General features: G+C 53.3%; 1 protein-coding gene across 1 annotated transcript; it reads right to left on the bottom strand.

Moving 5' to 3' along the window:
- Positions 1–9,953: 9,953 nt before the first annotated feature.
- Positions 9,954–21,767, bottom strand: TMEM114 (transmembrane protein 114). Its single transcript, XM_045047904.1, has 4 exons — positions 21,416–21,767; positions 21,039–21,119; positions 11,452–11,589; positions 9,954–10,213 (listed from the first exon to the last, which is right to left on the bottom strand). Exons 1-4 carry the CDS (start codon positions 21,633–21,635, stop codon positions 9,981–9,983), a joined length of 672 nt encoding a protein of 223 aa, XP_044903839.1. The 5' UTR covers positions 21,636–21,767; the 3' UTR covers positions 9,954–9,980.
- Between the last annotated feature and the right edge of the window lie 2,521 nt (positions 21,768–24,288).

Raw genomic sequence — 24,288 nt, 5'->3', positions numbered from 1 at the left:
TCTGAGGGCATCTGCAGCCGGGGAACACAGAGTTTAACGGACCAGCAGGTGGGGGTCCAAGCCTATTCTGCCACCAAGTCCCCATCAAGTTCTCTCTTCCTCGACTGGAGACGACTGTTCTTTGCCCACAGGCCTGCTCCAGGCATCTGAGATCCCAGCTGGAAAGGGGTTTGCAAACAGGACGGCACTTTGCATTTTGAAGGTAAACGGTATTCTCCTTTCATTCTCCTCCAAGAACATTTTGGGGTTGCTGCAGTCACCCTTCTACCAGTGTAATCCGTCATTAGACACACTAAGGTTGTCCCACCTGGGGGCGGGGAGCGAGCTGCTCCCAGTGAAGGTATTAGCTAAGCAGACTCCTGGGACCAGAGAACGTCCTCAGGTCATAGACGCTTGTGGCAAAATCCATCAGCACATAAAGGCAAATGGTGTGGCCCCGAGCAGGCTGTAAATGTAATATTCCGCAGCCGAACTGTTCCATTTATCTAGCCTGCCTCCCAGACCACCCCAACGCTGGGCGACACGGCATGGTGAGGACATTTAGTTTGCTCACAAATCTCCCCGTTGGCCGGGCTTGGTGTAGACTGCCAGTCTCTCTGTTCCACTCAGCCTCAGCTGGTGCAGCTTGAAGGGCTCTGGAATCATCCGAAAGCTCCCTCCCTCCCACGCCCTGCGGGTGAGGCCAGCAGTCATGTGGTCCCTCCATGTGGCTCCTGGGGCTTCCTCAGGCCGTGGTGGCTCACAGTTCCAGGGGCGCATGTTGGGGGAAGGGCTGGGAGAACCACGCGGAAGCTGTATCGTCCTGTACAGCCTAGCCTCAGAAGTCATGCAGCGACATTTCTGGCACCTGTTGGGTAGACTCCAATCACAAAGGCCAGCCCCCGATCCAGAGAAGAGGAATTAGACTCCACCTTTTCATAGCGGGAGGGTCAGAGAATCTGCAGATATATTTTACAACCACTATACTATGCGTGTCATTTCAGTTTTATAAATACAGAGTATTTCCTCTAGGCCAAGTACATTGCTAGATACCAGGGAGACAGAAATGGGCAATTCACCTGGAAGAGAGATTTAAAGAATGACTCTGGAGTCAAAGTGTTTGGCCTCTGTTTATCTTGACTAGAAGTTCATGATTTGCATGCATTTTTCATGAACCTTTGACTAATACCTATTTCAGAAATGCCCACATTGTTCAAGAACGCTTTTGTGCACAGGGCCATCACATCTGGTTGGGCAGGTTGGGCACTGCACAAGGCACCCCTCCAAACAGCCAAGGTGAGGGTGAATTCTAAGCTGCACCTGCTCACCAGACTATGTGCTGTGGGGCTGGGATGGTTCACAAAAGGACTTTTTCTGTTTCCACCTGCGAAGTCACATGCCCCTACCTGGAGGGGTGACTTTTGCTAATTTACACAAAGGTACCATATGAGCTGGGGCCACAGGGGCTGATGGTAGCCTTTTTATATAAGCAGATTCTTAGGTGAAACTTAAAGACATGCCTGAGGGGAACACACAGATGCTGGAAGAATTAGGGGAAACTGCCTGCTTAGTTAACTATGTTTGTGCATATGTGTCTTTATCAGCAATAGCTAGATGAATATAAGTGTACCAAAACTTATAGCTAGAAAAAAATGCACCAAAATATTAATGGGAGTCATGCCTGAATGTGGAACTATGGAATTTTCTACAATGAACATATGCTATCATCAAGAAGAAAAATAATGAATAATAAGATAGATAGATAGATAGATAGATAGATAGATAGATAGATAGATATACAGATGATGGGTAGAGAGATGATAGACAGACAGACAGACAAATAGATCTGAATCAGTCTGTGAACTGGCTGTCAAACTGTCCGGGGTCTAGAGCAGAAAAATGCTCCTGACGTGGGATATAGTCCTCGTTCTGATATCTGATAGCTTGATTTGTGAATCTGAGCAAATTAGTCCCTTTCTCTGTGCCTCAGTTTATTCATCTGTGGGTGAGTGACCAGCACCTCCCATTCTTGGTCAAAAAAGATCCAGTGGCTCAACACAGATCTCAGAAGGGAGCCCTAAGGTGTGATGGAGACAGGAAGGACATTCCCAATGCAAATACGCGGGGATGAAGGCTGAGTCCAGCAGGAGGCCCTCCAGGGCCAGCACTAAGCCTGCTTTGCAAGGACCTCCCAGAACCACCGCCAAGAACCAGCACAAACTGGGCATCCTACATCCCACAACTCCAGAAGATCGATCTCCCCCACCTTTTTTCCAAATAAGATCACATTCGCAGGTACTGGTATTCAACCTTCAATGTATCTTTTGGAGTAGATGCTTGGACCCACAACAGTCTCCATTTTAGGGGAGGCGATGCTAGCACCCTGAGCGGGGGCAGCCGCTGAGTTCGGGGGCCGCCGCTGAGTTCGGGGGCCATGGCTTCTGCCGGGCCCCCTCCTCTGTGGGCAGCAGGGTCTAAGGACCCCAGGGGTGTCAGGGAGTTCCAGAATCCACAGAGTTTGAGAAAGCAAAGTTTCTCCCTCACTGTCAGCTGCCTTTCTGGTTCTGCAGACCATGGTGGGGGCAGGGGGGGGGCACAGTGGGGTGGGGGGCAGAGTGGGGTGGGGCTCTTGGCTTATTCCCTTCCTCCCCCATTCCCTTCCTCAGACATGGCCTCACGTGCCCCTTCAGTCTTGCCTGGCTTCCTTCCCCATCACCTCCCACCCCTCCCTCCTTCTGGGGACCCATGCATGGTCCTTTCTCAGCCCCAGCCCTCCCCTCCCCTTCCCCCAACTCCCCCACCCCCCACCCCCTGCCTGGCAGGAAACTCCATCTTTCCTTCATTTCCTCAAGGAGCACTGATGTGGGGGCAAAACGGGTTTGTGGGTGGTAACAGCTACTCTACTGGGAAGAGGTTTCCCTGAATTTTGCAAAGCCCCCCACTGATTCGGTTTTTACTGTCCATCTCAACCCTCGAGAAACTTAAGAAAAAATCACTCATCTTTTAAGAGTAATTCATTCAGGGGACACTCAGGTGGCTCCGTGGGTTAAGCGTCCGACTTCGGCTCAGGTCATGATCTCGCAGTTGGTGGGTTCAAGCCCCGCGTCGGGCTCTGTGCGGACAGCTCGCAGCCTGGAGCCTGTTTCAGATTCTGTGTCTCCCTCTCTGTCTCTGCCCCTCCCCTGCTCTCTCTCTCTCTCCCTCTCAAAAATAAATAAAAACCTTTTTGAAAGAGTGACACTCAGTCAGCTGGTGCAGGCTCACGTGTGGACCTGTCTCTCCACCTCTCCACAGCCACCAAGCAGTCATGCCAAGTTCTGCTACACAATGGGCATCGCCTGAGGTCTCCTTTCTCCTCCCCTGATAGGCTTTGTGAGGACAGGGGGGCATTGCTGGGGGGGGCACTTGTCATTCCCTTCAGCTGCCCCCAAATCAGCCCTCCTCCCTGGGCCGGGGGGATGCCCGTCCTGAGATTCATGGACGAGACAGTGCCAGCAGTCTACCAGTGGCTCAAAATCCAGATCCTCCTTTTCCCAGCGCATGAGGAGCCTCAGCCGATCAGATCCACCTGCCATGGCTGGGGGATGGACACCAGGACATCCGTGACAGCTGGTGGGATGAGGTCCAGGGCTGGGGACAGCAAGCAGACATAGCCAGCAAGGCCAGCCAGCCGTGGTGCCGAGCCCTCCACAGATCCCTCTGACTGCGTGATTTGTGCCATCACCCGGGGTGCGTAACCCCAAACCTATTCCCCAGCCCTCGCAGAGACCGGAAGAGCGACGGGCAGCCCTTTCTCTCCGTCCATGCTGACGCCAGCCAAAATCCGTCTCCACTGCTGGCAGCTATGAATCCTGGCCGGGTCTACCTCCCCACGGGCGGGAACCATGCCAGCCCGTCCTCCTTTAAAAGACAGAACTGGGTACAGTCGCGGTTCATGATAAGTAGCCATCTCATTTTTTAATACATTTTTTAATGTTTTATTTATTTTTTGGAGAGAGAGAGAACGGATGGTTCACGATAAGTAACCAGTTCATTTTTTTAAATATAGTTTTTAATGTTTTATTTATTTTTCGGAGAGAGAGAACGAATGGTTCACGATAAGTAGCCATGTGATTTTTTTAAATATAGTTTTTAGTATATGTGCTGCCAAAGCGAGCACTTTTTAAATATAGTTTTTAATGTTTTATTTATTTTTCAGAAAGAGAACGAATGGGGGAGGGGCAGACAGAAAGAGAGAGGATCCCAAGCGGGCTCCACAATGACAGCACAGAGCCCATCGTGGGGCTCAAACACACGGACGGTGAGATCACGACCTGAGCTGAAGTCGGACGCTTAACTGACTGAGCCACCCAGGCACCCCATCATTTTTAATGTGACCCCTCCTGTGCGTACATTGCTTCCTTCCTTCCTTCTTCCATTCCTCCCTGCCTCTCTCAGATAATCATCTCACCCCTACGTCGTATGAAGATTGTTCTGGGCTGGGATCCCAGGGGAGTTTGCCCCCCACACCTCCATATACATCAGTTTCTGGCCCATAGTTGACTCTTCCTAAACTCCTATTGACGTGAATGAATGCGTAGGACTTACGAGGTAGCCAAGAAAAGCCGAGATGCCCAGCACAACCCTAAACACCTGATACTTGGAACTTTCAACACAGCAACGAGGCGACCAACGCCCCAGGGGGTGGGCTGGGTGGAAAATGTGCTCAGAGGAGAGACTGGGTAGAGTCTGGGGTTTACACATTTATCCAACGAGTAGCAGCTACTGTTTCAGGAATCAGCGAGGAACACAGAGTCCAGTGGGGAAAACAGATAATAAATCAAGCGTATAGAACACAGGTCACATTACATAGCAGCAAACGCTAAGGAGATCAAGAGAGCGCAGGAGGGAAGAGGCTGTTTGGGAGTGTGGCGAAGGGGATGCAATTTTAGCCAAGGAACCAGGGAAGGTCTCGCTGCTGTCTGGTGAAAGTGTTCCAGGCAGGGGAACAGTAAATGCCGGACGTGTTCGAGGAACAGCAAGGAAGCTCGTGTGGCTGGAGCAGTGTGGATACCTGGGAGAAGAGTGGAGCCTAGAAAGGAGGGGTAGGGTTGCCGGATTTAGCAGACTGAAACCCAAGACGCCCGTTTAAATTTGAATAATCGCAGAAGCGATACATCATTGTTTAAGATAAGTATGTCCCAACTATTGCATGGGATATACTGCTCCTGGAAAGGGGACCCACGACTGCCTCAGGGCTATTGTCACCCACCCGGGAACGTCCCCGCCCACCCTCTGACTGTCCCCAGCTCTGTGGGAACCCAGGGCCCTGTCCTAAGGGACCCCACTCCCCGGCCCCACATGCTGCCTGGAAGTGTCGCCCTGGCCGGTGTCTGCAGCCCAGAAGGGCCTGCACGGACCATCTTTCTGTTCCCCACCCTCTCCGACTCCGAGGGGTCTTTCACCGCCCCCTCCCCCGACGTCTCCACATTCTTGGTTTCTCGAGGTCTCTTCTGTTTTTTCTGCCTCTCCTTTCTCTGCGCGGATCTCTCTCCTGCCCGTCTCCGAGTCAGCTCTTTCCTCCTCTGCTGCCTTCTCCCCACCCCTCTCTCTGTCTCTGTCTCTGTCTCTGTCACTGTGTTTATGCATTTCTCCAGGCGTCCGTGCATGAGTGTGCACCTGCACACGCGTGTGAGTGTGCGTGTGTGTTTCCATCTCTCCCGCCTCCCCTCTCCCCCCACACGCTCCATGTGCCCCAGAGGGGACCTAACTCATAAACATTTCACAAAGCACGGGCTGTTGTTGGAACCAGGCAGAGATGATGGGCCTGCCTCCAACCTTCCTGGGGACCTAATACCAGTGACCCAGCGGTTGGGTGTCATGTGCTGGGAAAATAACAAGTGGAAATTCACTTGGGGACACGCAGAGACCACAGATCGCTCCCCTTTTTACTATAAGTGAAATCCAGGGCGTTGACTCTCAGGTACTGGGAGTGAGAAGCCCGATGTCAGAGGGAGGGAGGGGCTGATGACACTGGGGCAAGGTCTCAGTCCTGGATCTATCACCCGCACGGTCCCCCTTCTCTGCTCCTGAGGCTCCCCATCTGCAAAATGGGGCTAACAGCGCCTGCCCTGCAAGCTTCCGGGCTCCCCAGTGGTAGGAGTTTGAGGCCCAAGCATTAGACATGTGGTTTCCTTAAGTCTCTGGATGGTGCTGATGTGAAGGTGGGGTTGAGAACCACAGTCGTAGGGTCCACGCATTCCCTCACCTAGAGAGGTCTCTTTGCCCTCAAAATGGAATGGAATACGATAGGATAGAACAGAACAGAATCGCAAACCCCACTTATCATCGGCACCTCCTTGCCATAGACCATGGGCACTAGCCGACCCCTTCCTCTCCCTCCTCCCCCCCTTTACCTATGTGTCTCCCACCCATAATCACCTCCTACACCCTCCCTCCACTCTCCTTCTTTCTTCTTTTCAAACACATGAGCTTGTTTCCACCTCAGGGCCTTTGCACTTACTGTCTGTCACCTGCTTGGTCTGCTCTTTCCCCACATGGCAGATTCCTCACTGGGTATCAGCACAATTCCACCTCCTCCAGAAAGCCCTCTCTGATTGTCCTTCCTAGACTACTGTCTCTCTTGGCCACCCTCTAGCTCATGACCCTGTTTTATTTTCTTCATGACCCTAATACTACCTAAATTTCTCATGTGTATCATTGGTTCGTGTATCGGCCATTTCCGTATAAGCTAGTAAGGACACAGATCTTGTCATTCACCTGCAGTGATGTGTCCCCAGTGTCCCAGACCCCAAGAACAGTTCTAGACACATCACAGGAGTTTGGCAATTATTCACTGAATGAATGAGATTCTTTCCAACTATGTTGTTGGTTCCTTGAGTACACATGTGCTTTCTGTGCCCGGAGCAGGGTTTCTCAAGCTCGGCACGCCTGACACGTGGGACTAGGTAATTCTCTGTCGTGGGGACTGCCCTGTGCACTGAAGGATGCTTAGCAGTGTCCCTGTGGCCTCTGCCCACCAGATGCCAGGAGCACTCATCCCCAGCTGTGACAACCAAAAATGTCTGTGGCCATAGCCAACATCCCAGGTGGGCAGGAGACGGTGAATCGCCCCAGCGGAGAGCCCGTGCCCTGCAGTGTCAGACACATGGCTGGGCACCCAGAGGACTGAAGAGTCCTTGGACCGATTTGAGAAATCAGGCCCCCCCCCGACGCACGTCCACCTCACAACCAGCAGGTGGCGGCAAAGACCGCCGTCTCACTAGCATGGCGGCCCTCTCTTCGGGAAAACTTTTCATTTCTCTCCGAGGTGAGGCGTGCTAACCGATTTTGCAACTTTGCCGGCTCCCCTCCCCATGGGGCCTTGTGAGCGATCTGCTCAGCCTGCACTTTTCCAGACTGAGACAGGAGGCAGCGGCGATGTCCTAAACCCACCAGCAGACAGAAAGCCGAGTGGTGCCGGTGTTGGCTTGGCTCACGGGAGAGAAAGGAAATCATCCCGCCGTCAGGCAGATCTAATTTCCATCCCAGGTGTACCCCTTTCTCTCTTCGTGCCCTCGGGCCAGTTAACTTCGCCTGTCTGTGCCTCAGTCTCCTCTCCTGTATCCTGCCCCGCTTATCTCCATAGTCCCTGCCACCCACCACCTGTTTTGCCCCCCTCCCTCCTCGATCACGCGGCAGCTCAGAGGCTGAGGGCTTGCTCCAGTGGGTCAGCGTCCCCAGCTCCCAGCATGTACCTGTTTGTTGAGTGACTGACTGACAGCATGTGGAAGAGTGCAGGTGCCTAACAAGTACCCAGCAAGGGTCAGCTGTGATGATGCTCACGACACAGGAAGGGGAGGTCATCGTGAAGTGATGCCACACAAGGAGGGTGATGTCACGGTAAGGGTGATGGTGTCATGGTGAGGACACTGGTAGTGTCATCTCACGACCCCCAAACCTGCACTTACCGAGGAATCTTCTGAATCTTTTACAAGAACAGGTTCAAAACCTCAGCTGTGCGCTGGAACCATCCAGAGAGTTCTCTGCCTCCAGATGCCATCAGAGCAAGGATGCAGCCCGGGGCACAGGGCTTTTAAAAGATGCCCAGGTGATTCTAATGTGTGGTAAGGTGACAATCACCCCTGTCACTTAGCAAATCCTCCAGATTGATGTCATACACACAGTGGTCCCCGGCCAGTAGCATCCCCATCTCCCGGGAGCTGGTCAGCAATGTGAATTCTCGGGTCCCACCAGGACCTCCTGACTGGCTCTTTCGGCCCCTGGGGAGGGCAGCCCGCCAGGGGGGTTTGGACACCGAGAAGAGTCTCACATGCTCCGGTGTGAGCAGAGCCACCCCAGGGGATTCAGATATGCGGACACTTTGGGCACCCCCATTCCCATGGGCTGGAAAACCAGGAAGAAAGGAGGGATGGAATGTCCTGGGGGAGGGAGGAAGGGATACAAGGAGTCCCTGAAGATCGCCCCGTCGGCAAACTCCATGGGAGTCTGTCACCTCACATCCTAGACCCACCCCCAGCACCTACACTGACAAAGGCCCACGTCACCCGCAGACTTATGTTTGCCTAGAAGGAGCCAGGCTTCCCTGGAGAACACTCCATGCCAACAGGCCCACGCAGGTGGGCACCATGCCCCACCCAGACTCACGAAGGCCACACGACAAGTAACGTTGTGTCATTACACAAGAGCTGGAAAAGTGTCACCAGGACTTGGTCCACGGCGGACTTCACACCTGGGACAGAAGACCGTGTGTGGGGACAGCAGGGCGGGGCGGGGGGGACACTTTACAACAAACACCTCCCTTCTGGAGGCGTGTTAGAAATGCACAGTTTCCTGAGGTGGCCCCTGCTCACTGTTTAAATGCCGGTGACGACTGAGATGTGCCGATTCCTCGGGGGACCCTGGTTTCCGCATTCCCGGCGTGTGTGGACCTCGCCAGCCGTGGGCTTGTGGCCAGGGAAGCAGGCTCAGTCAACACACTCACGTGGAAACTAAGGGCCAAGACAACTGCCCAGGAGTTGTTGCTGCGTCTGTGAGGATGTTCTCGCCCACCGAGCGCGAACGTGCTCGTCGTTCTTCCCTCCCCGGGCGAGTCTGCTGACTGTTCCTTCCTGCGAGCCCCAAGCCTGCCGATTCCTCTTCCCGCCCGTTGTGAGCGTGTCGGTGGTCCTCCCCGGCAACAGCGATGAAGCCACACGCAAGGGGACCAGCGCACTGACCACCAGAGGCCCTCAGGCCTTCACGTCCGGGACGATCGCGTGACGTCTCAAAGCACGGCCCCTGATCGCAGAATCTCCGCTCCGAGTGAACCGGACTCACTCGAGCCCCGGGACTCCAGGCGGGACGAGCACGCACCCGGCTGACTTCGGCAGGACGTGTGCACGGCCTGGCTGGTGAGAAGCCCAGACTTCTGCTCTCGTCCCCTGCTTTCGCACTGCCCGCGCCCCCCCTGGGTTCCAGGTCGCAGCACAGCCACCCACAGCAAGCACCCTGCAGCCAGCCGCTAAACCGGCTCAGAGCAGCCGAGGGAAAGGACTGAGCACTGTCCCTGCAGCGAGGAAAACACCACCAGCTCACTGTGCACCTTTCTGCAGCTCTCCTGACCTCTCTGGTCTCCCGTGTCCTTGGCAAAGAAGGCGAGCCGATCCACTGCGCAGGGGCATGGGGTGAGGGCTGACATGAAGGCGGGGGGGGGGGGGGGGGAGGGGGGCTGCGGACACTGGGAGGCTCCGCTTACGATGAAGGGGGTGTGTTTGTCACTCCAGGTGATGGGGATTCTGCACTCCCGCAGCTCCCTCCGGCCCGCACGGACACACACGTGCACGGACACACAGATGCACCGGCCCGGCCGCACACACGGCACGAAGTTGACAGCCGGGTCCGGAGCTCAGTCCACAGCGGCTCTCGGGCTGAGGAGGTGGAGACTGCAGCCCCCCCCCCCCACAATGGGTCCCAGCCGCCCCCGGCCAGCCCCTCCCTCCCAGCGGACCAGGCACCCGGGCTCAGACGGCCTGGTCCTGCCTCTGCCTCAGGCTGAGCACACGGGCCGCCACCACAAAGGCCACCCCGGTGAACAGCTCGGTGACGAAGCTGATCCAGCCCAGGGCCAGGGACCAGCCGAAGCGGATGTCCACCTGGTCCAGGAGGGCCCTCTCCTCCAGGAGACACAGTGCCTCCTGGAAGGCGGCGGCCGAGTACGCGATGTAGACGCTCATTCCAGCGAGGGTCACCAAGGCTGCGGGACAGGCAAAGGAGGGCAGATCAAACCCCGGGGCTCTGCGTCCTCCTCCTCCTGCTCCTCCCCCTCCCCCCTCCTTTCCCCTCCTCCTCCCCCTCTGCTCCCTTCCCTGTCCCTTCTGCCCGCAAAAACTCCTGTTCGTCACCACATCTCAGCTCGTGTTGATTCCAGGACCTCCCAGAGCAGGTCAAACCCCCTGTAGTTTCACAGCACCTCACGGCCCTCCGTCACTGTCCAGGTCAGAGGCGCATTTTGCATTTGTGAGATCACTGAGCTGACGTCCACCCCCCGACAACGGGCTATGAGTTCCAGGGGCTTCGTCCTGGATTCCCCTGGCGCCCAGAACGGGGCTGGCACGCGGTGGGCCTCCATAGACCATGAACTAGGGCAGTGCCGTCCAGGGCCACAGCTGCTGGCTACAGGGGACGACTTAAACCAATTTAAACGAACCCCTCAGGCCTCCCGGGCATCCGCCACACCTCAAGCGCCCCACAGCCTGGTTCGAGGCTCCCCCTTGGCACAGCGCGGATCAAACTTCCCGCCACTGCAGAAAGTACGACTGGCCAGCGTGGTTTCGAGAATTAGTCACTGAGTGAGCTGTTAACGCCAGTATTGGTAACAGTAGTGGGTGATTGCAGGACATCTGAGCCTCATGATATTTTTACGTCCAAACATTCTTTTTGGGTTTTTTCCTCCATGGACCCCAGGTGTGTGCATCACCTCTGTTCTTGTTTTGTTTTGTTTTGTTTTGTTTTGTTTTGTTTTGTTTTGTTTTCAAGGAGGGAGGCCTTACGCTCCCAGCCTCGCGCTGGAGCCCATCTTTGAAAGCCTCTGGTCTGCCAGACCACAGGGATGACAGGCATTGCCCATTTTTTAAGCAAGCATCAAGCAGGATCTGTCAGGACAGCAGAGAGACATGAAGACCAAGGGTCTCCGGCCGACCCACAGCCCTCAAGCGGAAGCTGTCAGCGTCTTCTGTGAAACCAGGAAAGCAATCCTGAGGATCTGCCCCTGCCCTCTGCTTCTCTCTTGGGGCCACAGACCCAGGGACCCTGGGTCAAAACCATTCACCCCACCCAGCTATGTGGACAGGATGTCACATATGGACATCCCCATGTCACAGATGGGGAAACCGAGACCCAGAGAGGGAATGGGACGCCCGCCCCACCCACCCCTGCCGAGGGTTCATGCACATCCCCTTCCGAAGCCCGCGCTCCACGCATGGGGGCACCTACCTCCAAAGAGGAAGAGGGTCCCTGTGAGCAGGAGGAGGATGGAGACTCGAAGGAGGAAGCTCAGAAACCCCGTCATCCCCCCAAAAACCATCAGGATAAGGCTGAGCGGCAGCAGAATCACAAATGTCCCGTGCATGGCTTAGAAGAGAGAGGAGGACAGCGGGCAGAGGAGGGTTAGCAACATCCTGCAGTCAATCAACAAACACTGTGCACCACCTAGAGGCCAGGCCCCGGGTGCTGGGAGCAAAAATTAACAGCGTTGTTACTACCGTGTCAAGACCTCACTCTTTTTCATGGCTGAGTAATATTCCCTCGTCTAAATGAAGTTAAGAGAAAGACACATACCATCCGATTTCACTGATGTAGAATCTAAAAGACAAGTGAATGAGCAAACAGAAAACACTTTCATGCCCAGAACAAACTGGTGGCTACCAGCAAGGGGGGGAGGCGGGACAAGTGACATAAAGGGAGTTAAGAGGTACACACTCCCAAGTATAAGATAAATGAGTCACTGCATGGGGACTATAGTCATTAATACCGTAGTAACGTTGTATAGAGACAGATGGTGACTACACCTGTCATGATGAGCACTGAGCATCATGTACAGAATTGTCGAATCCCTATGTTGTACCCCTGACACTAATATATTTTTAAAAACTTTTTTAGTGTTTATTTATTTTTGAGGGAGAGGGAGACAGAGTGTGAGTAGGGGAGGGGCAGAGAGAGAGGGAGGCACAGAATCCGAAGCCGGCTCCAGGCTCTGAGCCGTCCGCACAGAGCCCCACGCGGGGCTCGAACTCACGAACTCTGAGATTGTGACCTGAGCCGAAGTGGGACACTCAACCGACTAGGCCACCCAGGCGCCCCTCCCCCGACACTAATATAATGCTGTATGTCAGGCAAGCACCCCATTGGTTAAAACGATGGACTTGAGAGCCAGATGCTCTGCATCTGAATTCAGGCTGACTATGGGGCCATGGGCATGTCACTTAACTCCACAGAACCTCCCTGTCCACATCTGTGAAACGGAGGCAGTAATATGGAACTCACAGTATTACCATAAGGACGGCGTGCGTGAAGATGATGGGGCAGCACAGGGAAGCGTAAACCATGTGGTAAGTACTAGATAGATGGTGACCTTGCCAGTAGTAACAATGATGGAGACAATAATCCGGTCCGACACCCACTGTGACCAGATCACCTTGTCTTCAGCCCTCTAAATGCTACCAGCCCTGGCAAGTCAAGGAAACAAGACTGACCTCCCTTCTTCCTTCCTTCCTTCCTTCCTTCCTTCCTTCCTTCCTTCCTTCCTTCCTTCCTTCCTTCCTTCCTTCCTATCTTCCTTCCTTCCTTCCTATCTTCCTTCCTTCCTTCCTTCCTTCCTTCCTTCCTTCCTTCCGGAAAAGTCTTGGGCCAGAACCTGTAAGATCTGTGGCCCTGTATGGCATTGCCTCCCTTCTTCCCTCCTTCCCTCCTTCCCTCCCTCCCTCCCTCCCTCCCTCCCTCCTTCCTTCCTTCCTTCCTTCCTTCCTTCCTTCCTTCCTTCCTTCCTTAAGGACCTTAAGGAAAAGTCTTGAGCCAGAACCTGTAAGATCTGTGGCCCTGTATGGCATTGCCTCCAGACTATGGCTGGGAAGGGAAATCATTTCTCATTTAGAAATTAATGAGGTTTCCTGGGGCGGGTTCAGCCCGGCGGCACGGCGTGTGAGTTTCCCCAGACACGCCGCAAGCTGACTTGACGTACACGTTCAATTAAATGTCTGGGTAAGAACAGGCTTCCTGTGGGAGAGTTGTAAAATCTCCTGCTGAAGTTTGGCTGAGCTTCTTGTGGGGTGTGAGCGTGTGTGTGTGTGTGTGTGTGTGTGTGTGTGTGTGTGTGTGTGTGTCCTAGTCTTTGTTATTTCCAGAGCCACAGACGTGGGGCATGAATATTGATTCTGAGTTCTGTTCCCCTTAGAAATGTATCCACTTCTGGGGAGGCTGGGTGGCTCAGTCGGTTAAGCGTCCGACTTCGGCTCAGGTCATGATCTCATGGTTGGTGGGTTCGAGCCCCGCGTCTGGCTCTGTGCTGACAGCTCAGAGCCTGGAGCCTATTTCAGATTCTGTGTCTCCCTCTCTCTCTGCCTCTCTCTCTCTCCCTCTCTCTCTCTCTCTCCCAGAAGTAAATAAACTTAAAAAAAAATTTTTTTAAGATCCTGAACTTAATTACATGTACAAGGACACTGTTTACAAATAAGGTCACATCTCCACGGACCAGGGGTTAGGACATGGACGTATCTTTCTTTTTTGGGGGGAGAGGGGGTGACACCTTCCAATCCAGTACAGTGTTTATGGTAGCAGCTCAACAGATAGTAGCCAAGATTACTACATAGAATAATAATCATCATAAATGTTGACAGGTATTGTTTTATCAAGGGCAAATGTGTTGTCCAAGGGCAAGAGACCTTTCAATATAGAAGTGCTTTGTGGCAAGTAAAGACAAGAGCAAATACAGAAAGAGGCAAAAATGTTCATGCCAAGGAAAAGATTATTGTGATCATCCCGTTTTCACACTGTTCAAAGAACTGCTCACTGGGAAAACCAGGCTTCCAATTCCACAATGCCAGCGAGGTCAGGCAGCCCCAGGGTGGTTACCCAAGGAATAGTCGTGCTCTTAAAGAAAGCAGAGACACAACTCTCTCCAGAAATATCCGAGGCACTGGCAAAAGAAGAAAATCTCAGGAACCATCTCCCAAAGGGGGAAATGTCACACTGACTTTATTTTCAAACCTTGTCAAAGCGACGCTGAGCCCCAGGAAGGGCTCAGAGATACTCAGTCCTACCGTGCCTGGTAAGGAAGTGAATTTTTTTTTTTAATTTGAAGGAAAAATAAGATTAAAAGAGAGAGGGAGGCAAACCAAAACAGACTCTTAAATACAGACAACAAGCTGAGGGTTGATGGAGGGGAGGTGGGTTGGGGATGGGCTAGACGGGCGATGGGCCTTAGGAGGGCACTTGTTGGGACGACCACTGGGTGTCGTATGTAAGTGATGAATCACTAAATTCTACTCCTGAAGTCATTATTACACTATATGTTAATTAAATTGGATTTAAATTTTTAAAAAATTTTTTAAAAAGAAACAAATTTTTACATATTTGTCCTTGAATCTGTTGTGACCACACAGAACTCAGTCCTTTTGAGAACAGGGACGACATCGTGCAACCCAAGATGCATTACTGTGACGCGGGCAAAGCAGGGCTCTACAAGCAAAGACCTGGGTTCAATTCCCGACTCTACCTGTACCCAGGTGACTGTCATTGTCTCCCAAAAGCCTGCTTCCTCTCCTGTCCGTTGGACCAAGGGCTTTGACTTTGCCAAGCTGTTAATGAGCGCCAAGTGTGAGAATAACCGTTTCCTTCTTGCCCTCCAACATCCTGGGCTCCACCAGGTAAGAACTGTGATTCCCATTTCACAGATGAGGAAAGTGAGGTTCAAGACACGCAGGTCAGTTGCTCAAGGTGGAGCAGCGGAGATGGAACAGCCAAGGAGGCTGACAAAGGGGTGGTAAGACGGGCGTTTCACCCAGTCTGGGGATTAGGAAGGTCTCTCAGGGCTGCAGAAGAGGTCTGGACGTAAGGTCAGATGAGAAGGCGTGGGGGCAGGTGTTCCTGGACGAGGGGCCAGAAAGCACCAAGTCCACGAAGCCGGAGTTATCTGGAAGCATCCTCACATCCCAGCTCTTGCAGCTGGAGAGCCAGGGGGTGCTCACCAAGGTCCCAGGAGCCATGCTTAGGAGAAATCCAACCACCCGGGGGCATCCTCCTGGGGCTTGCTCTAGCAAACACAACAACATTGTCCTTCCAAGAAACGGAGACAAGACCGGTGTGGCCACCACCTCAACCCCTCCTTCGTCCTCTCCTCCCCAGAGCGAACCTCTTGTCAATGCTTGGATGTACATACTTCCAGTCTTCTTTCCATATGTTTACGTATCTTCCTAGGTATTCACCTGTCTCTCTAATTCTAAAGGGCACCCTTCAATCTGAAAACATCATGTGCTGGACCTTCCACAGCATCTCAGACTTACAATGGCCGTGTTGCTTCCTTTCCTAATGGCACGTAAATAAAGGTGCATCTTATTGTTTTTGGTCGTACTCATAACAAAGAGATCGTGTTGGGAATAGCATCACACTACCCATAACACTCTGGAACTTGCTTTATTCACTCCACGGTATTTCTTGGCATTTTATCCACTTTAGTATACTCTTCTTTATGGATTTACATCATCTTCCGAAGAATAAACATACCACAGGCAGACACGTAGCATATCTCCACCCATGAGCACTGAGGTCGTACCTTGTTCTCTGCTGTTACAAACACGGTTTGGGTGAGCCTCTTCTTAGAAACCTCATAGTAGGATCCCAAGAAGAGGAATCACTTCGAATATGAATCTTTTGTTTCCTTGTTCATTTATTTTTTTAATTTATTTTATTTTTTTTATTATATGAAATTTATTGTCAAATTAGTTTCCAGACAACACCCAGTGCTCATCGCAAAAGATGCCCTCTTCAATGCCCATCACCTACCCTCCCCTCCTTCCCACCCCCCATCAACCCTCAGTTTGTTCTCAGTTTTTAAGAGTCTCTTATGCTTTGGCTCTCTCCCACTCTAACCTCTTTTTTTTCTTTTTTTTTCCTTCCCCTCCCCCATGGGTTTCTGTTAAGTTTCTCAGGATCCACATAAGAGTGAAAACATATGGTATCTGTCTTTCTCTGTATGGCTTATTTCACTTAGCATCACACTCTCCAGTTCCATCCACGTTACTACAAAGGGCCATATTTCATTCTTCCTCATTGCCACGCAGTACTCCATTGTGTATATAAACCACAATTTCTTTATCCATTCATCAGTTGATGGACATTTAGGCTTTTTCCACAATTTGGCTATTGTTGAGAGTGCTGCTATAAACATTGGGGTACAAGTGCCCCTATGCATCAGTACTCCTGTAACCCTTGGGTAAATTCCTAGCAGTGCTATTGCTGGGTCATAGAGTAGGTCTATTTTTAATTTTGGGGGGAACCTCCACACTGTTTTCCAGAGTGGCTCCTTGTTCGTTTAAAGTGTATACTTGACTTTCAACAGGCACACCAAGAGGCAGCCAAGAGGGCCTTTGTGCCCGGAGATGCTGAAACCCTCCTGCCTACCACACAGCTATGCATAAGTCACACTGAGAATCTCCCCCTGGATTCAGGCAGCCTCTGAATGCCATTATGTCCCCAATCCCTTTCTTTCTGTCCCCCACCATCTCTACTCTTGAAATCTGCACCAAGCATCATGGGAGGGCTGGTTTTAATTTTCCACACCGCTGCAACAGCTGGGTTCCCAGAAGGACTGGAGATCCAGTCTTGTGATTTTTGCAACATCACCTCCTCAGAGGACAAGCAGGCCAGGCCTCTGGCCCTCCGTCCAGCTTCTGCCCCTGCTGTGCTGTGTTGGGCGAGGCGTTTGGCCTCTCCTTGTCTGATGCATTTGGCTGTAGGAGGATCAGTCTGACCTTTTTCCTGGCTCTTAGGAGATGCAGCCAAAGTAAGGAACAGGCAGGACTTGAGGTGTGCGTAAGAAGCACTTTCTAGGGGTACCTGGGGGGCTCAGTCAGTTGAGCATCTGACTTCGGCTCAAGTCATGAGTTCGAGCCTCACATCGGGCTCTCTGCTGTCAGCATGGAGCCCACCTCAGACCCTCTGTCCCCCTCTCTCTGCACCTCCCCCACTCACGCTCTCTCTTTCTCTCTCAAAAATAAAAAATAGAGGGGCACCTGAGTGGCTTAGTCGGTTAAGCGTCCGACTTTGGCTCAGGTCACGGTCTCACAGTTCGTGGGTTCCAGCCCCGCGTCGGGCTCTGTGCTGACCGCTCAGAGCCTGGAGCCTGTTTCAGATTCTGTGTCTCTGTCTTTCTCTGCCCCTCCCCAGCTCATTCTCTCTCTCTCTCAAAAATAAATAAACATTAAAACTTTTTAAATAAATACATCAAAGAAGAAAAAACCAGACCCACTTTCCACGCTGTCTCCAGAAACACCGGCCTTCCAGCTGTCTCTGGACCTCCCCCACCACCCCAAATCTACTGCACAGCTCTGCTCATGCTAAGCCCCCTGGTAATCTCGATCTGATTCCTTGTCAGAAGAGGCAGTGTAGGATGGGGACTCTGACTCCAGGAAAGAGCCAAAAGCTCCTCTTCTGGACTCCGATGGCCTCGGGCTCGGCACGCTCACATTACGTGCGAATCGTACTCAGTGTCGTCTCATTCTCAAAGGGTAGCAACGGCCTGGATTCAATTCCCAGACCAACCTGTTACTGTGCAAACTTTGATAACTTACCTAACCTCTCTGTCCTTCAGTTTCTTCATTTGAAAAGTGAGGGTGATAATAAAAGTTCCTGCCTTGTGAGACTGTCGTGAAGATTAAGTGAGGTGATATATGCAAAGTGCTCAGAATAGCATCGGGCACACGCGACTGTTCCATAAATATTGGCTGTTCCTCTCGCTGTCCTTCAACCACTACACGGAAAGGTGACCCTGCTTCATTCCCTTTGTAAACCTGCTACTATTTGAAACAAGTTTACGTTTATTTAGTCACTGGCCCGTGTGTTTATTATCTGCCTTCTGCGCTAGACTCTAAACTCTGTGTGAGACGCACCTGTCTCCTCATGTTCTAGCCCCCCGCCCGTCTAGCCCAGTGTGAGAAGGAATACTTATGGACTAAGTCTCTAGTGATTAGCTCCATTTTACACATGAGAAGCCTGAGGCTCAGGGAGGCAATGTGACTTAGAGCAGGAGGAGGCGACATTAATTGAGCTCCCACTATGCATGGTGTCACTATGCTGCTTTGCTTATGTGATATCATTCCGTCTCAGAGCAGCCCATTTATGGAAGCAGGGGACCTGCCAGAAGTCACACAGCTGGTCAGATATGGGGGCACCCCTCCATGACAGGACTGGCCCTGCTCCTATCCCAAGTTACAAGCGCCGACTCTGCCCGGCCAATCACCACATCCCATCCCCTCGGCCACAATGATTGGCTCAGACCTGGGCTTGTGATCCAATGTGGCCCAATGAGAAGCCTATTTGGAAGTTTCTGCAGACTTTTGGGAAACAGAGAGCCTCCTGCCGCTTGGGTTGCTGAGACTGGAGAGGACTTGTTGAAAACAGGACCCAAACAGAAGCAAAGCGCAGAGAGGAGAAGAAAGAAATTGAGTTTAGCTCTCTGGATCCCAGCACACTTGAACTTTTCAAGCAGACCAAGAATTCCTCTTCTTGTTTAAACAAGGATGATTTGTGTTTCACCAAAAGACTCCTGGCTGATGCAGCTAGCCTGGTTGTTTCTAGATTATGGCTCTTTTTTCGACACGGTATGTAATCTGATGAGCGCCCCCCCCCCCAAAAAAAAATAATTCCAGTCCCTGGCCAAGCAACCAAACCCATGTCAACCCCAGAGCTAATCTGAAGACAAAACATCCAAGCAAGGTGGGTTTTTAGCAGGCTCTGGAGTGGTCTGCCTGCTTGGGTTTCCTTGCAGGAAAAAACCCAAGACTCCTTCCCCAGACACTCCCACTGGGATTTGTCTAGGAAGCTGACTCGGAGAACGTGCTGCTTTGACAACTGTCCTGTCTCGTCTACGGCCTCAAAAGCAGGTCCTCGAAGGAAAGGAACATCTTCACATAACAAAAGAGCTTGGCCAAGATTCACGGTTCATTCTGGGGATAAAGGGAGTCTGAGAAAAGGCTCTTTCTGGGGGTGGTGTGCAACGAGCATGCGGTCTTCAGACCCTTCAGGGGCAGCCTTCGTGGTGTAGCAGCAACTCCGACTCAAGGTGGACTCATGGAGCACAGGCACCGCTGAGGCTCCTCAAACGCACCCGCCCATCCCATCCTCCCCGCATCCTCATGAAGAGAGATGGGTGGTATGCCCGCTTTGCCAATGAGGGAACTGAGGCTCGGAGAGGTTAAGACACCTGTCCCAGGAGCACAGAGTGTCCTGCTAAAGGTCTGGGTTGCCATTTGACACCCACCTCCCTCACGTCAAGGCCAGGAACTCTTGATTATTCTTGAAATGATGCTCTAGGAACACCAAACATTGATTCTGCTCTGCCTGGGGCTGAAGACAGAGTTCCCTCATCTCCCACATATTTCAAGGGTCTAGGGGACATCTCCTTCACTGGGACCTTATGCAGTGGGACTGGGTTCTATCACCTCATGAGAGCCAACAGCTAAGTTTTGGGGATTTGGGGGAGCCAGTTGACATCATGTTGACAGCTTGAAACATCTACACCACAGAAATCGGCAAATGCTTCAGATCAAACCAGGAGACTCCCTCCTTCCCCAGAAAGACCCTTGTTAACTCTTTCCCGGCACACCACCGGACTTCGGAGAAAGGGTCTGTTTCACTGACATATTTATTAATTTATGTTCCACTTCTAACATACTATAATATACTCATTCTCACCCCTGCTCAGCAAATCTTGGCTTTGACCCCACTCCATGCCAGGTTCTGTGCTAAATATTGGGCATCAAGCTGAGGCAAGACAGACATGGTCCCTGCCCTCATGTTTTCATGGTCTAATGAGGGAGCCAGACTTTGACTCAAAAACTGTCACAAAACCTGTGCTATGAGTAGAAGCGGAGCAAGTCAAGCTGGCAGGACGGGAGCAGGGAGAGCTCAGGCAGAGGAAATGGCACGTGCAAAGTCCCAGCAGCAGGAGGAAATTTAGCACATTCTAGCCAGAGAAAAAGAGCAAGGGGGAGAAGGGAAGTGGAGAGGCACCCTGGCCAGCGACTTCACCTTTGTCCCCAAGCCCCAACAAGCCTACCCAGAGCTACTCACATTTCTCAGGGTCTATGGAGCTTAGCCCTCACTGCCTCATCAGATTGTTTCTATGGTACCTTCCTGAAAAATGAAGGCAATAATGGAGATGATACTAACTCCAGAGCACAGCAGGTGCACATTAAATGAAAACATAGATGCAAAGCATTTAGCTCCATGTCTGGTCCACTGCGAGTCCCGGTGAAGATACTGAACTATTATGTTCATTTCCCCTGGAGGGAGGGGGCTGCTCTCTGCCCCTTGATTGCCTGTCTTGAATCATTGCACAAATCCAAGCGCTTGTTCTCAGCACTGAGGATACAAATAAGGCTGACACGGGGCGTGCCTTCGGATCTATGGGCTAAGATCTCTCTTTTCAGCATTCGGGTCCCCAGGCTGGTTTAGGGGTCTCTTCCACCCCGCACCCCCGCTGCTTGTCACTCTGAAACGTGACTGTGCATTTCTACATCGGTCTCCGCAGCTAGTATCTGAGCTCCTGGAGGGCATGACCTAGGTCTTAATTGTCAGCATGAGTGCCTGGCACATAGAAAGCCTGTGATGAACGTTTGTCGAATGAATTCTAAACCACACGATGTAACCTGTGGAGCAAGAGAGGCCCCGCCCCTGCCCCTCCCCTCCCCGGCCCGGTACCGGAGCGCCCCCTCCGCAGCGCCCTGGCCCCGCTCTTTGGAGGAGAGCCCCAAACCTGGCGTCCAGACCCGGGATTCTCCCCCGATCCCCAACCTCCCGGGACTCACTGAGAAGTTGCCGGCTTGAGTCGCTGACGGTCACGTTTTCCTGCCAGAAGGGGTTCATCAGCGGCGCACACGGGCTCTGGACTAGATGGGGCGGAGGAATCAGCGGCTGCGGGCCCGGAGCGGGGACCCCAGCCGGTGGCCTCGCCCCCCGCGCCCACCCTGGCTGCCGCCCCGGGGGAGGATCGTGCGGAGCCCGGAGCAGCTGCGGCCGGACCAGCCCCGCTCTGCAGCCCCCCGCCCACCTGGCCCGGGCCCAGACCCCCCGTTTTGTGCCTTGGGGCGGCGGGGGGTGCGTGGGGGGCAGGGGAAGAGCTGCGAGCCCGGCAACAGGTCCCCGGCGGGCGCGCAGCGCGCAGGGTCCCCGCGCTCAGCCTTACCCCGGCAGGTGCGCCAGAGGCCGGAGTGCGAGCTCAGAGGTTCGAGCTGGCTGCGGTTGGCGGCCCCCGCCCGGCCCCGCACGCCCGGGCCGCCCCGCTCCAGCCGCTCGGTGTCAATGATGTACCAGAAGTCTGTGCCGATGGCGGCCGCCAGGAGCACGAAGCTGAGCGCCCCGGTCAGCGCCGCCGCGCCCGCCAGCGCGCCCAGGTGCACCCGCATGGCGCAGCCGGGACCGCCGCCCGCGGCTCCCAGCTCCGGCTCCCCAGCCTCGGGACTCGGAGCCGCGCGGGCCTGCCGTCCGCCAGCCCTCCCTCCGGCCCTGGCTCCGCCCTCAGACCCTCACCTGCGCCCGCGGACCTGCCAGCGCCCCTCCCTCAACCGCCCCGGCCTCGCGGAGCCACCGCCACTCTCAGACCCCGCCCCTGAGACCCCGGCCTTCCACCTCCGCCTTCAGACCCCCATCCGAGCCCTCATCCCTCCCCTTGGACCTCCCCCGCCTCGCTCGCACCCCACCCCAGCCCTCCACTCCCACCCCCTACTTTCCTCCCAGGCTCTCTTCCCTATGTCCGGCCCGGCAGTCACCCAGTCTGCCCTGCCTGGCCCTTTCCGCCCCAGCCCTCCCGGCTCTCCCCACTTCCAGCCACACGTGCTCGGGGCCTTCCCACGGCTTCCCCTCCGGCCCCCCATCCCTCGTCCAGACAAGTACGGAAGTTCTCGGTGGTGGACTGCAGGAGGGCAGCCCTCCCACAACCTGGGAGGAAGGCCGCGGGGCCTCGAGGGCCTGGCAGTCTTCAACAGCCCCTCTTCCTCCAGCTCCAATACACTTCGTCCAAAACCCACCTCTGGTTGGTATTTCTAGGTCGACTGCAGAGGCAAAAGGCGGGCCCATTTTTCATGAAAGTTTTTTAAAGCGATGGGCTAGGCCAGGTGCTCTGAGTCTATCGCCTCCCCTGCCCCTTCGCGGAAGACCTCCATCACTGCCACCACCATCACCACCATCACCATCCTCTTCTTTTTTTTTTTTAATTTTTTTAACGTTTATTTATTTTTGAGACAGAGAGAGACAGAGCATGAACAGGGGAGGGGCAGAGAGAGAGGGAGACCCTGAATCTGAAACGGACTCCAGGCTCTGAGCTGTTAGCACAGAGCCCGACACGGGGCTCAAACTCACAGACTGTGAGATCATGACCTGAGTCAAAGGCAGATGCTCACCTGACTGAGCCACCCAGGTGCCTTTGCCCATTTTTTGCATACAGGTATTTGATTTTGTTGTTGTTGTAGGAGTTCTTCATGTATATTTTTTTAAGTTTATTTAGTTATTTATTTTGAGAGAGAGGGAGTGCGAGTGGGGGAGGACTAGAGAAAGGGGAAGAACCTCAAGCAGGCTTCGCGCTATCGGCACAGAGCCCATGTGGGGCTCGAACTCATGAAACCGTGAGGTCATGACCTGAGCGGAAACCAAGAGTCAGACAGGCGCCCCTTCAATATATTCTTTTTTTTTAAATTTTTTTTTAACGTTTATTTTTGAGACACAGAGAGACAGAGCATGAACAGGGGAGGGGCAGAGAGAGAGGGAGACCCTGAATCTGAAACGGACTCCAGGCTCCGAGCTGTCAGCACAGAGCCCGACGCGGGGCTCGAACTCCCGGACCGCGAGATCGTGACCTGGCTGAAGTCGGACGCTTAACCGACTGCGCCACCCAGGCGCCCCAAATTTACATTTTTTTTTATAAATTTTTTTTTCATAAATTTTTTTTTCAACGTTTATTTTATTTTTGGGACAGAGAGAGACAGAGCATGAACGGGCGAGGGGCAGAGAGAGAGGGAGACACAGAATCGGAAACAGGCTCCAGGCTCTGAGCCATCAGCCCAGAGCCTGACGCGGGGCTCGAACTCACGGACCGCGAGATCGTGACCTGGCTGAAGTCGGACGCTTAACCGACTGCGCCACCCAGGCGCCCCAATTTACATTTTTTTAAATGTCACGCTCCATGCAGACTTTGGCACGGAGCAGAGACCATACGAAGGGGCAGGAAGGGCACCAAGGAGGTCAGTGACGAGGACGTAGCCATAGAAGCAACAAGAGCTGCTGGCGGCTTGGACTTGGGTGGTGATGGCAGTACACAGACAGTGAAGTGAATAGATAATTTGAAAATTCTGAGGAGGGCAGAGCTGGTAAGACTTGGTGACGGACAGGTCAGGAACCATTGTTTCCCTCGTTACTTTATTCTCCTTACCAACACCATCCTGACCCCCATCATTGGCATCTGCACCTTCATCATCCGCAGCACCTGCACCCTGAACAGCACGACCGCCAGCAAGGACACACCCTCCCCTTGACTGTGCACACCCTTCCACTCGGTCACTGCCTCCACCACCGCCATGATGAGGACTGGCCTTTCCCACAACCATCCCCAAAAGAAGCCTTTGCTTTCAATTCCATCCCACTGTCGCTGTTGCCCTCGCTTGCAACATCATGAGATCAGCCCTCCCCTGTTCCATCGGCACTTGGGAGGCAGGATGGAGGTGAAATTCAGTGAGGCTGGTCCCAGGCCCCCCAGTGGCGTCTTTAACGTTAAATCTCTTCTCTCTCTCTCTCCCTCTCTCTCTCTCTCTCTCTGTTGCTGTTCCCCTCTCTCTTGGCTTCATTCTTATGCAGACCCTCACTTGTTGGACCCCAGGGGTCCAGATGAGTGACCCCAGCCAAAAGAAAGAATCTCTTTTTCAATGGTGCCAGGCAAATTTCCAACATTGAGGCTGATCTCCCCATCTCTGACTCATCTCTGTGGGTAGGAGGGATAAAATGCCATGGTGGCCAAGCCCAGATCACCTGTCCTTTCCTGGACCCAAGGTAAGGTGGATCAGTTTCCCT

This window comes from Felis catus, chromosome E3, assembly GCF_018350175.1.
Source record: "Felis catus isolate Fca126 chromosome E3, F.catus_Fca126_mat1.0, whole genome shotgun sequence".
NCBI classification, from domain to species: Eukaryota; Metazoa; Chordata; class Mammalia; order Carnivora; family Felidae; genus Felis; species Felis catus.
The sequence above is the reverse complement of the archived record's forward strand: the minus strand, read 5'-3'. Positions and strand labels throughout refer to the sequence as shown.